Genomic DNA, 14,226 nt, shown 5'->3' on the forward strand with positions numbered 1-14,226 from the left:
TGCTTTTCCTCTGTTTAATGGCAGGAGGAGGAGCAGGCTCCCTGTGCCCGCTGAGACACACAGAGCTGTAATTACACTCAGCTAAATTGGTTTGGGAGAGAGGGCAGGGCAAGCGTACACCCATAGGACACACACAAAACACATATTTAAGCACATACCATATATATAGGTCATGGGGACATACTGTAGCACACACAGTGCATCCTCATGCAGATCACACAATGTTATCTTTCCTACAGCACATACTGTATATGGTACACACTCACACACCTCCCCAGACACATGGACCTGATGATTTATTAAAGCAGCAGTAGGAGAAAAGGGGAAGCACCTTTCACCAGTGATGGAGAGGGAGGGGGAAAGTCGTGGGGAAAGGAAGAGGGGCGGAGCCCTGGACAACTTGTTACAGTGATACTGGACAGTGTGTGAGTGGACCCAGCTGGGAATCTCTGCTCAGTAAAAAAAGGTAAGAAAATAAAGTAAAGTATGAGTAACCATAGTTTAAAGGTATTTACTGTCATTTTAATCTACAGCATCTTTAGGTTATCTGCAGGTATCTGAAGAATAAAACAGCATGAAACAGCTGCCAAGTAACTGATTATATCATCCGTACCTTCATGAATTCCAGGAACTTGCAGTTCTTGTCGACTGAAAGTTTACAACAGTTCAGACATTTTGACTTGTGAAACGCAGGCGAAGCAAATTACATTAATTATAGCTGCATTGCATTTGGCCTTGTAGAAACTTGACAAAACTAAAGATAGTGAGTGCAAAACATAATCACTTTTTGCACATAATGTAATAAACTTTTTTGTTAAAATGGAATAACTCAACATATATTGTAGTAACAAATTCAAATCGAATGCTTTCAGGTCTAGTATGTACAGTATTTCATACAGAGCACCTTTTCCATCCCAGCCATCACATATATGATCCACATTTCATTTGTGCCCCATGTGTTTTCCAGTATAGGATTACCATTCAAATGTAAACCACATACAATTGTTCCTTTATGTGCATTTTAGGTGTTTTATGTACTGAAATAATGCACACTGTCTCAGAATCCACCATAGAAAAAGGCCAAAGCCAAAAACATAAACAAGATATTGGCAAATCTAGTTCAGTTTATGAATGCTATAGATTATAGACAGATTATAAATGGATATATAATGTATAGAGGATGTTGCAAATTGTTTGTCAGAAATCAAAATCTGTAATCAAAACTTATTCTAATTCTGTCTATAAATATTGGTGGATGAATAGTAGTGGTTTCACACATTGGCTTCTTTCCTTTTGAAACATCATATCAACCCATCATGATAAAAACAAGATAATTATGAAAAAGACCTGTTGCACTACAGGCACAAACCTCAACCAATGCAGCAATACACTTAACACAAGCAGATGTCATACAATGTGAAGACTTTTGAACAGTTTTTAATAAACAAATACTCACACAACTGACATACAAAAAACTACCTAATTAAAAGTAGATAGTATTTATATCAGAAATTAAACATTCTTATCAAAATGTAATACAAATTATATTTAAACTTCAAACATGTAAAAGACTATTTAAATATGTACTGACTTTTAAATATCTTATTTGAAATATACAACAGTATTTTAAAAAAAACTATGAAGATCCCATATATACTTATATACAGTATCAGTCAAAAGTTTGGACACAGCTACTCATTCAAGGGTTTTTCTTTACTTTTATTATTTTCTACAGTGTAGAACAATACTGAAGACATCAGAACTATAAAATAACACATGGAATTATGTGGTAAACAAAAAAGTGAAAAAACAGCATAATATGTTTCTTGATCAAATAGCCCTTATATAGCCTGGAGATGTGTTTTGGGTCATTGTCCTGTTGAAAAACAAATGATGGTCCCACTAAGTGCTAACCAGATGTGATGGCGTGTCGCTGCACTTGCAGATACCATCCGTTCACCTTCTCTGTGTCTCACAAAGACATGTTGGTTGGAACTAAAACAAAAGTAAAGATCTCCATTCCTTGTGTTTCATGGCCCAAGCAATTTTCTTCTTATTGGTCTCATTCAGTAGTGGTTTCTTTGCAGCAATTTGATTATGAAGGCCTGATTAACGCAGTCAATTGATGTTGAGATGTGTGTGCTACGTGAACTCTGAGAAGCATTGATCTGGGCTCTAATCTGAGGTTCTGTTAATTAGTGATTTCTGGGGCTGGTACCTCTGCTGAACTTACCCTCTGCAGCAGAGGTAACTCTTGGTCTTCCTTTCCTGGAGCAGTCCCCATGATATATATATATATGGATAGATAGATACACACACACACACTAGCTGACAAGAAAGTATTCCTTTAGATGTAAATACTGTGCCAGGCACTTACCACATTCTTTCTTACTGCAGCACTGACAAATATATAACCATATACTGTATGTACATGACAGCTCTGAAACAAAGTATTTCCCAACATTTCCAAAAAGTAAACAGTTTTGATGCTGGGCCTAGGAGCTGCTGATAAAATACAGGTAAGTCTTGTTTACCCTGAAGGTCATAAAATGCTTGAAATATTGAAATGTTTTGAAATCCAAGTCCACAGGATAATCAAAATAACATTTATATGCCTACCATCTGTAACAACATATTCAGTCTAGTCTGCATTAATGCAAACTCGACTGATACACAAATAAGTGTTTCTTGTTGAAGGACTGTGAGTTGAATGACTTCCTCTCTGTAGAGAATTTACTTTCATCCTATATTTTATTCTACTGCTTGAAGGAGTCAAATGCATTGCTAACTTTTTACACCTTGTTTACATCCTATATATCCACTTTATAGATGCATAGCATTCCCAGAGGTTTGAAATCCTCCAGTTTGGATCTTCGGCTTTAAAAATCCTGCTGTGAATGAGTAATCCTTCCCTGGAGGTGAGCTCCATCAATCTTCCCCTGAAGAATAAACAGCTCTCTGCTTTGAAGGACACAGAAAAGTCCAGGTTGGATGCTTCATGTTTGTTGGGGTGTTACTCATACATAACAGCTGGCTGCATATCATTATCACACACGGACATGTTCCTGTGCCCCATAACTTCTAGATAATGTATCCTCCTCTTGTTGAGCTTCACTGCTGTTTTATGGTCCTGTCATATGCTCAATTAGTTACCCCTGGAATTCATCTAGGCTTTATTTTCATCATTTAATTCAAAGTATCATCAATAAGAGAAATCAGCTGCCTAGTATGCACACCATACACACACATGCACACATGCACTCATGCACACACACACACACACACACACACACACACACACACACACACATACACACACACACACACACACACACACACACATATACTGTACTCACCACACGCAAGACCATGAGGTTAACAACCTGGTTGTCATCTTACAATAAATCATGTCAACCAGCTCATCCTCAGAGATCATGTTGCCTACCATTGGTTTGTCCTTTGAAATGTGCTGCAGATGATGACAAAAAAAAAATCCCACAGGAGTTCATAATATGCAAATTAAAGGTCAAGGTTGTGGAAGTCAGAGTTGATGTAATTTTGCATCTTGGCAGCTCTACCGTAGGATGAGTCAGTCAGGTAAGTGTTTTTCTCTGTTTTCCCATCCTTCTGGGAGCACATAAGTGAGAGTGACAGTGTTTTCCTTTCCCCTCTACATTTTGCTCCTTTGTATATGTTTTCCTCTTTTTACTTCCTGCTCTGAAATCTCTGATCACAAGGTAAGGACACAAGCTGGCGTGCTTGGCACAAGTGACTCAGGCATCTGGAAATTTGTGATGCAGTTTCCTGTCGTTTAATTCCATCTATTTTCAGATACTTATTTACTGTAAAACCACACAAACTGATGCTGTAACTCTGTAATCTCACATCATCAGCTACAGTGTATTTCTTTAGATTTTCTCCCATGCTATTTGTTTTTGTAAAATGACTATCTCAGTGTTTAGCCTATTCTACTCAGTGGTCCTCAGCTCTCCTCTTGTTTCTCTGTTCACTGCTGCTCACATCTTATACTCCCTCTCCAATTGTATTATAGAAAAAGGCCTCTAATATCCATATTTATCTAAGTGAGTGATTATATTAGCTGTTTATATGTCATGGCTTTCAGCGTTGGCGTCACAGGGGGGCACAAGGGGGCCAGCCCCCCCAAGCTAGACTGGTTTGCCCCACTTCCAGGCTGTGACAGGCTGTGGTTCTATGGCTTGGTTGGTAAGCAAATTTTGTTAACTTGAAACAGAGCCATGCCATCTTTCTCCATTCCCAGTCTTTATACTTACCTAAGTGGCATCCCTTGGCAAAAAAGCAAATAACTTCCCAAATTGTTGCCTTCAGGTATTTGAACTTGTAAAGCAGTTTTCTGTCTTACAATAACTGTGTGTATTAGTGTAATATGCTAGTAATACATTAGTGTTGACATTTTTAGGGTGTTTTTTGTTTTTCTTTTTGTTGCTGATTGTGTCCCGTGACTGATGTAAAGAAAAAGAAACTGGACATACAGTGACTTATCTGTTAACTTCTCAATGAAAAGAAAGGATGTTAAAATATAGAATTTACAAGGAAATAACATGGGATAAAAGATTCTGTAGATGTTTTATGCATAGAATTGCGGTTAATACTGTAACACATATACACATATGCATCATTATTAGTCAGTGATGAAATCCCTGCAGGGAAACGTGTTAAGTCTTTTGAATGTAAGCAGTGTCATCACGTCTGTATGATGATTTAATTGTTCTCCATAAGCTTTACAGCTCAGGGCTTAAAATATCTCCCTTATTTATTTCCCCTTTCCTTTACAGTTCTCGTCTGTTGTTATGTCTTTACCTTATTCTAAAATGGCTCCATACCTTCATTGCTTTCTCTCCCCACGGTTTTTCTCTGTCAGTCTCTTGATTATGCTCATTTTCTTTCTGTCCCTCTCTTCTTCACAATTGGACTACAGCTGTAAAGAAAAGACAAAAGGGTGACACTGACAAATGGACTTACTTTGTCTGGCCTTCTTATGTCCTGGCTCCAGCTGATTAGATACACTGTGTGGGCTTTTGACCAAGGACCTGGCTAAAGTAGTTTTTCAGTCAAATCCAAAAAACTGGTTATTGCTATTGTGTTTTTTTAGAGAGAATATTTGTGTCATTTTGAATTGTAACATGAGTGTTTGCGTACATTTATACAGTTTGCATTTCCCTGAAGTATTATCCATGTCATATACAATTATACTTTCTAACATTCAGCTCATAAAACTCGGCTTTACAGTGTCCTACTTAAGGCTAAAGTCTTCCAGATTCACCATCTTCATAAAAAGACATGATCGTGGCATTAAAATGTTGCCATGTTTTTGTGGGATTATTTCCTTCCATTGATGAGCATTTCTTCCTGTCGTTGCCGAGTGACTGACAGTTGAGCATAACTGATATGAAGGCACTCATCTCAGGCACCATAAAATCATAAAAAAGAGAAACCTTGTCAGAGTAAAGCCTTCATGTTTTGTGCAATGGATTACAGTATCTTGTGGAAGCATCTGCAGACGTGGAAGGGTTTTTTCAAAAGAATAAGTATCAAAATGCAAGAATATATGCAGTTTAGTCTCAGTTTCCATATGTAGATGAGGAGGAAAATTCCTCTTCAAACCTTTTTTTCCCCAGCAGCACAGTGTCTCTTATCTTGTAACCCAACCCTATTTAATATATTTACAATAAGAAGTAATGGAAGTCATATTTTTAACACTTTTTGCACAATCCTGTAGTGAAAAAACATGCTGCAAGTCTTTACCCAAATTGAATTAAGAATTAATTGAATTATTCCAGCACCTTTTAGTGTGAGTTTGGAATAAGGTATCTCTGGGGTCTCTGGGGTGGGTGTGTTAGGTACATTCAAAAATGTGTACAGTACATTCCCGCCATTTTAGAGCTCTACCGCAACATTGCAATAGAGAGTTAAAATAATTTATAAGCATGCAAAATGCACTTAATGGTGTATTTACACTTAAGTAATGTTGTGTTCATGTTGGTTGTACTGGTTATCATCCCAGCACACACACCATGCGAGGAAACAGATCTGCAAACCAAAAACTGTTTCACATTGAACACAGGTGTTTCTTTTCTTTCTTTCTTTTAAATACTGGCATTGGACTGGTGTCTGATTTTCTGTCCATGTTTTTTTTTGTGTACAGTTCTGTAACCTCAACATATGCTATTTCAGATTAAACATGATGGACTGACATGCAAACTTTGTCACACTATTCCCTGAAAGTAGATAATTTCTTATGATTCTTACATTGTGGATCCCAACATAAATTGCAAAAAATTAAGTGCAACAAATTTGCATGAATATAAGTTTATAGGTTAGTTCTTTAATGACCTCAAATTGAAAATTCAATTACAAAAACACTCAGAAACTAGAAGAGTGCAGTCAGTAGGGTGCAGATCTCCGCCAGGTGTGCACAGTAAAGATGGTGGTGAAGGTAAAAAAACGTGGATTTATTCATCTCATATCGTGCCTAACTTTAGTGGCTCATAACATATCAGATGAGACCAAATTTGTCTGTGGATTTCAGTTTTTGAGCCACGACAAAAGCCAAAATGTGGCCTGCAACAAACTAAGTAAACCTTGTTTTTAGCCTAGCCAATTGCTGGAAATGCCTTTTGCTATGTCGTAATGCATATTGTAAAATGGCGAGGACTGCTGAAAAGACAAAAGTCTGAGCTTTATGATAGGCTCATAAGAAATGGCATTATAAAATAGGTTTTTCCAAGATTGTGAATCACCACAACCGAAAGCATCCTTGAGCATACAGTCCTAACTGTGCACAAAAAGTATTAGCAGTGTTTCCCCTATGATTGTACAGGCCTGGCAGGCCGCCAGACCCTTGAGAACCCTCGCCAGGCCAAAAAAATAATAATTTAATGCCAAAAATAATGCCAAATATCCATTAATTCGGAAATCAATATATTTTGGGACCCTCTGTGCAGCGCTGTTCCTAATGTGAGTTAACCACTGTGTCGTTGCCTGGGAAACTCTTGGTAGCGTAGCTCCTTTTAAGGAATAGGGCAGTGTGTAATGTGTGTGCGTAGCGGATGAGTGAGTGGTTGAGTGAGAGAGCGAGCAGCAGAGAAGTTGCGGTGAATGAGCAGAGGAAAAGGTTAGTAGTAAGGTGTCAGTCTGGCAGTAAATGTACAGTACAGGCTACAGTGTGTCAGTTAATAAATGCTGCAGCTTCTCATGACCAGGAAAAGTCTCATCTGTTGTTTCCATAAGTGCTGGAAAAGTGAAGGGGGTTATCTCCAAAGTTAGCAACAAAGGATTAGCCTAACCTGAAGACACTAAACAGAGAAATAGGGAATGGAGAAATGTGTGGCTACTGAGATTAGCTGCGGACAGACACACATGCGGACACATGCACACACACACACAGACACACACACACACACACACACACACACACGACTAAAAGCATGGTCCCCTTCAGGCTGACACCTGGCAGAGATAATATATTTTGTGTTAAAGGGATGCCTACTGGAAAATTGCTCAAAATGACCCAGATATGTTAACACGTTTGCACATACTTTATGCACATTGAAGAAAAGTAGACTTTTGTACAATATCTCACTAAATATATTTACATGACATACAATTCGCCATCAGTGCAATACATAGGAATGTTGCATATTTACCAAATGTTAGACTCTTTCCTTTATGAAGAAAAATAATTTAAATGACAGAAGCTGATTTAACTAACGTGTAAAGTAACATGTGCAACTTTCATATCGGTTAACAGCTTCACAGGAAATAAAAAAAATAAAATCTTATTACCACCCTATCAACAATCAAATATTAAGCATTGAAAAAGTAATAGATCACGTACATATATATCTTCATACATGTAATGGATTGCTTTTGTACAAATATTTTATATAACTTTGGCAGTTTATCAGGAACAAAGTTATTGGAAAATATGAAACAATAATATCAAACTGTCAGCAATGTCATGTAAGCTTGCCTTCCAAAGCTCATGTTCACAGTGGTCATTCAGAAAGGCTGGAAGCTGATGGTCGAAAATAAAGAACCAAAAACCAAAGAAAAAAAGAGAAAACATTTCCATCCTTTCTGCTAAGACTGTTAGCACTGGAGGCTGTCATCATTGTTGTCATGGTTATAAAATTACAAACACCTATGAAGGTTTACATAGCAGTCATCGCCATTTAAAAAAACATGGTCTATTTTCAGGTCGACTTAAAATACAAACAGTTTGAAGGCAAGGGGACAGGACCCTGCTCTGTGGTCACTGTGGAATCATGGGAGAGACATGACCGAGAACAGGACATGCACAACAGTGCTGTGTGGAAGGACGTGAAGCAAAAACGAGGGTGCAAAATGAAAGACTTTGCAACAATCAAAACGCCACACGGTCAGAAAATGACTTACACCGGACAAAATAATCGAGCAAATTTCAAACGTACTAAGTTCACCATAATTCATATACGTTGGTTTTGTTCTTTTTTTCACTGGTTTGGCACTTTATTGGAACAAATCTCTGTTCAAAAAGACTAAATGTTGTACAAAAGGTATTTCATGTCTCGTTAACATAACTCGTAGAATATAGTACTTAATAGTAAGCATACGGTAAGTAAACACTTGTACATACTGTAGTTTAAAATGAACATTCCAACAGATGTTTTACGCACATGCACAAAAACAAACAAACACAACTCTCTCTCTCTCTCTCTCTCTGCCTTGCCCATGTGGGCCTCCACCGGTTCTCTTTGGACAATCACCTCCTCCTGCTGAAAGAACAACTCTTTCTCTTCCTCCTCCATTCTCTAGCTCTCTCTCACTTAAGACAACACAACTCTTTTAATACTGCATTTATGCTCCACATTACGACACTTCCTCCGCCGAGCGTGTGTCTGTCTTGAGACGCACAAACTCCTTGGCCACCTCGTCGTTGGTCCTTTGAGAGAGTATCCTCATGATGGTGAGGCCTGTTTCGTCCATGCAGATGCTCTTCACCAGGGGGTAGCAGGCGCAGCAGCTGCCCTTGTCCACCAGCTCTCGGAGCTGGATGACCGTCATGCCGATGATGCGGTCCTCGCGGGCAAAGCAGTAGTCCTTTACTGAGACGTGCAGCTCGTAGGCCTCCGGACCGTGTTCATTACTCAGGACACTGGGAGAAATGACAGGGGAGGGTGGGGGGGGTGTCAGAGGGGTGAAATTCAAGAGTTCAAACATGAAAAATAAGAAATGTTTGACTATACTGTAGTGCATCTGTATTTAAAAGGGAAACTCTTTAGATTTTCTACCCAGAGCTAAAAATAAAGATGACAAATGGTGTCTTCATGACATTTCAGATAGTGTCAAGTGAGATTCAAGTCACTTATAAGTATACTAAATTGACTTTGATGCACTTTTCTTATTGTTCAAACTTGATGAAAAGCCCAGAGTCTCATTCTGAAGAACTGTACATGAGAGCAAACCAATTTCAAACCAATTTGGACTCTGACGTTGGGCTTTGTTCGCAGCTGAATATAATGTGTCAGTAAAAGAGTCTGGCTGGGTGACATTTCCCCAACGAAAAGCAGCCTTATTGTGTGTGACTGTGACGAGACGATTCAATCATGTTTTGCGAGTGAAAGTGATGTTTCTATTCAAATGAGTCATTACTCTTAGCCAGCTTTTTCTTTGGGCTGTTTTCTAATTATCCTCTGCAACTTAACAGCTTCTTAAAATTCAAATGACAATGCCCGGAGTAAATTTATATGCTTACAGCAGTAGGCCTCACTAATCACACTGGTGTTGCTACAACTCGCCTGGCTCAGAGAATTACAGTGTTCTAAGGGCAGGCAAGCCTATAGCTTGCCTATAAGCTTGCTAAAGCAGTCACTTGACTTCCTTCAATTGCTTCAATATAAAGAACAGAAGTGCCGGTGAAGCAGCTGCCTTTTATTCACAACTAGAAGGATTTTCACAGGTATTATGTGGTATATACTGTAGGTCCCTGCTTTGTATTCTGCAGTGGCATACTGAATAGAGCAGCATATAAGAGAATGTTGCACATTATCTTGTAGGTTGTATGCAGGCAGATAAAATGCTGCATAATAATTTGAATGTGTGTGCTTTTAAACACACCCACAGCTTCACTCTTCAGTCTTTTCTCCACCTCTGAAAATAACACCAAGGAGGTAGGATTACTCACTATTGGAATGTTTCATTGTACTTTGGTGACCAATTGTTATTCTTGGTCTTGGTGCTAAACTTGCGCTTCTTGTCAGCCAGGTGGGGTCCCACGGCGTTGACCTCTACAAATGGCCGGAACATGGCGTTGGTCTGCCAGATGAGGTTGTTCACTGCGACCACTGAGAAATGCAGAGGGAATAATCAGCATAATTGTAGGTATAGGTTAGGAGAAAGTCCAAATCCAAGTCAAACACTAATGCTGTTAAAAAAAAACATGGCCCCATTTTTTTGGAAATATATTTATCTTGTTTCAACAGATACCTGCCTAAAGGTAGAAAATGCTGAGATACTGTCAAAGCCTGTACAATAGAGTCTGATGGCAAAAACCTTTTATGTTATCTGGAACATTTATGGTAAGCATATTTGGTGCCTGTGCATTTTTTTCAAGGTTCACCATTTTGCACTGACTTCAATAAAAATGCACCAGGATATTCATGTGCATCAGAGATACTGATGGATGCAAGGGTTGCGACAGACCATAATGCAATGGCAGTGCACAGAATTGAAATGGAAAGATACAGAAAATAGATACAAAAAAGCGAAACTGCAAACTGCTCTTCATTGTATAATAACTGACTAACAACATGTCACAGTGTCTACAGATGGATTTTCCATGATGATATGTGATTGCCATAGTAACCTAACTGGCAATCACATTGACGTGTCACTACTGTCGGCTGATAATAGCAGTATGCCAGCATATGGTGCAGCTGTAGGTGGTGGAACAGATATCATTGCAGTTATGTGGGTGATGTTTTTAGCTGAGTCCATTTTTTGTTGCTGACAAAGTGTGTGATTATAGAAATAAACCTCTAAAACACAGGAGTGACTATTTAAACAAGGAAATTACACAATAATCAGTATATTTCCAGCTTGCAATGAGACACAAACACAAAATAAAGCATTAAAAATGAATGAAAAGCATCTGTAACTGCAAAAGAGAGCAGGAATCTGAACAAGTAAAATACATTTGTACTTTGATATAAATGAGGTAAGTGTATCATTCATTTTATACTTTCAGATGGTGAAGAACTACAGATATTTCAAATCTATAAATCATAAAGTGATGGGCTAAGCTGGTAATGAAACTAGTACAACCCCCATTGTGGTTGTGATCTTGCTTGTCTGTATAATTACTTTAGTTATGTCATCAGCAATCTTTCAGATGTTAATTTCCTTATTTTTGTCTTTAAAGGGAGCTCTAACAATACACAACAATACTGCTTCTCCTGGCCCCAGCAGCACTCCTGCACAAATGAGATTACCACCATGAGCTGTCCACGATGAGTCTTTGAACATTTCCAGGTGTGAATACATTTGAATAGAAATGACGAATATCAAGTCAAGAGCATAGGGAAAACTCACCCTTCACGCTGACTTTGTGCTCCCCAGTGCCAGGGTGAGAGATGAGATTCACTTGCATCGACACCTCCCCCACTGATCCGTTGGATGACTGACCTGGACACACACCAAAACAGCAACAGGAGAATTGGAAAGAGGTATAATGAAAATCAGAGCGAATAGAGGAGGGGCAGAGAGGAAGTCAGGGAGAGAAATAGAGAGACCGGTAAGCAGAGGTAAGAGAGGATGAAAGGACAGAATCCAAAACTGAGGGTTCAGCTTTTTTTTGTAGATGAGGTATCCATGAAATTGATCCATAAAGCTGTGTATAGACACCTCTCTGTGTGTCAAAGCTAAAAAAACTAAATCCAAGAAAAAAACAGTAGGAAAGCACACTCGATTTCACCCCCCATGGCAGACCAGTAGCAATCACATTTATCAACACCTTTAGCTTCAGGCTGAACAAGAACAACAACAAGAATAAAACACATGAAACATGAGACATGAAATATTCTGCCTGGTTTGAAAGCCATGGAAGAGTCAGATGGTGTGAAGGGATGCATTAAATATACAATGTTCTATACGATGAAATTATCTGTATGCATTTGACTGACAGCTCGAGTGGAAATCAAAGCAAAACAATGCATCACAAAAAAGGTAGATAGGGGACAGATAATGTAAAGGGGTCATACCCAGGGCAACCTTTTGGGCATCACAGCCTGCACAGTTATGTCAGCATTACAGTTTCAATCGCACAGAGACATGCTGTTGCTAGGAAAGAATTAGAATTGATTGCTGACCATGTGTCTCACTTTGCCTGATGCAGGGAGTCCTGCCCACTTCAGCTGCCTCTAACAACTGCCTTGTGTTTCACCCAGTCCAGGACAAACAGATGTTGAACACTGGAAGGCAAGTGCTGATGTGGTTGATGAAGGGGCTTGTTGATCCAATAGCTAATCAATATGTGCCAAACATGCAGTGCCCATTATAGCTGGTAATGAAGAAATAAGCCTTGTGATTTATTGTAATGATGCCCTGAGCAAAACAGTTCTGCTGCATAATTAAGCCCTGGATTTGTGAGAAATTAACAAAGCAATGTCACAGCACATTTACTTCAACTATCTATTGAAATAATGTTGGAAATATATAGGTTCTGTACATTTTCAGAAATATTTCATGCTCCTAGTACAATCTACTATGAGTTAGTGCGTCTGTGAAATGATAAGCAGCCACAGCAGACACTGGAGAGTTTGAGGGACGTAGGAGAGCAGAGTGTGAATAAGATGAATGGTGCATAAGTGAGATAAAGGAAAGCAGACGCAGATAAAACAAAGGTGGTGGTGAGGAGGGTCAGGAGATTAAGAGAGAAAAATGCTAACAAATTGAACTAACAGATAAGAAAGGTGAATTCTTGCCATTAATTGCTGCAGAGCTGCACTTTATTTCATTGAATTTTTCCCCTTTTGCTGTGTCAAACAACAAAGATGTTACCAAAAGCCCACACAAAGTGACGAATGACAAAGGATTCCTTTTTTTAAGCAAGATGTTGTGAAATAATCATGTAAAATGGCTGTATGTATGATTTTATGTTTTTTTTTTCTAGTGCTGAGTTTCCATTGAAGCATAGAGCAGCTATATAACCTCAGCCTGCTCCCTCACAACCAGAGAGACACATGTATGCTTCCATGCGCACTCTTGGAAGGAATAAACTAGTGCATGCCGTGGTCTAAATGTGTCGCTGTCAGTGCACAAGGGTTGGTGATTAATGAAACAGTGTCCACTGTGCTACATCAAGCATCAGCACATCCCCACACTTTTCACTGACCTAATGCACATCAACCACCTCACTACCTCCACTTACGGACACCACATTAGACCACCTCAGATAAAGAGTGACAACATGGTGTGAACTCAAAGGGGGAGGGGAGGGGATGGGATGGCATGAGAGATTTAGAGAAGGAGGAAGAGAGAAACACATCGAGCAATCTCAAAATAGCACACAGCGAAACATTGTGCGTCTATGCCCATCTGCCAGTTAGTGAGAGCGGCAACGCTGGCTGGCCTGCTGGCTGCCTAGCTTTCTCCCATTGCCATTCTGTTTCCTGCCGCCTGCCTATATGCAGTGTTCTGCAAGGCTGAACACACTAAGGCAACCAGGAGCTTAAAGCTTCAACGCCCCACTGGACTGAATTCCCTCTTGAATCTCTCCGGACACCTGGAGGTGTTTCTGCCTTGTTACGGAGAGAGACGGTAGGGAAAAAAAAGTTTCATATAGAGACAGATGAATGAGACAACAACACAGAAAAGTGGGTCAGTGATGACGGAGAGAAAGATGGGGAGCGTAATAGACAGATAGAGAGAGAGAGAGCACAAGAGGGAATTTATAGATTTACACTACACATATATCTTATGAATTTGTCATGACATGGTTTTTATGTGTTGCTAATGAGAAAGAGAGAGAGAGCAAAGGACATGGGAGCATTCAAGCCCTTAAGGGTATGGGCTGAAGACGCCACAGATAACTTTGCTCATTTGTTTTTTTTTTTATTTATTTACAGTGAAAGAGAAAAACGACTTATACATTGAGGGGATACATGCAATTACTGCAATGTCCACTGTGCACATAAGCCTAAAGAAAAT

General features: G+C 39.2%; 1 protein-coding gene across 3 annotated transcripts in view; it reads right to left on the reverse strand.

Annotated features, from left to right (window-relative positions):
• Positions 1 to 7,624: 7,624 nt before the first annotated feature.
• The window catches only part of LOC121901898 (protein unc-13 homolog C-like), a 113,731-nt gene continuing 107,129 nt past the window's right edge, over positions 7,625 to 14,226 (reverse strand). For all 3 annotated transcript variants that reach the window (XM_042418998.1, XM_042418990.1, XM_042418981.1), the window contains 3 exons: positions 11,611 to 11,703; positions 10,205 to 10,364; positions 7,625 to 9,175 (listed from right to left, as the gene is read on the reverse strand). In XM_042418998.1, coding sequence (XP_042274932.1) covers positions 8,890 to 9,175; positions 10,205 to 10,364; positions 11,611 to 11,703 — 539 coding nt within the window. In that variant the 3' untranslated portion in view covers positions 7,625 to 8,889. The remainder of the gene's footprint in view (positions 9,176 to 10,204; positions 10,365 to 11,610; positions 11,704 to 14,226) is intronic.

Source organism: Thunnus maccoyii, chromosome 1 (assembly GCF_910596095.1).
Source record: "Thunnus maccoyii chromosome 1, fThuMac1.1, whole genome shotgun sequence".
NCBI classification, from domain to species: domain Eukaryota; kingdom Metazoa; phylum Chordata; class Actinopteri; order Scombriformes; family Scombridae; genus Thunnus; species Thunnus maccoyii.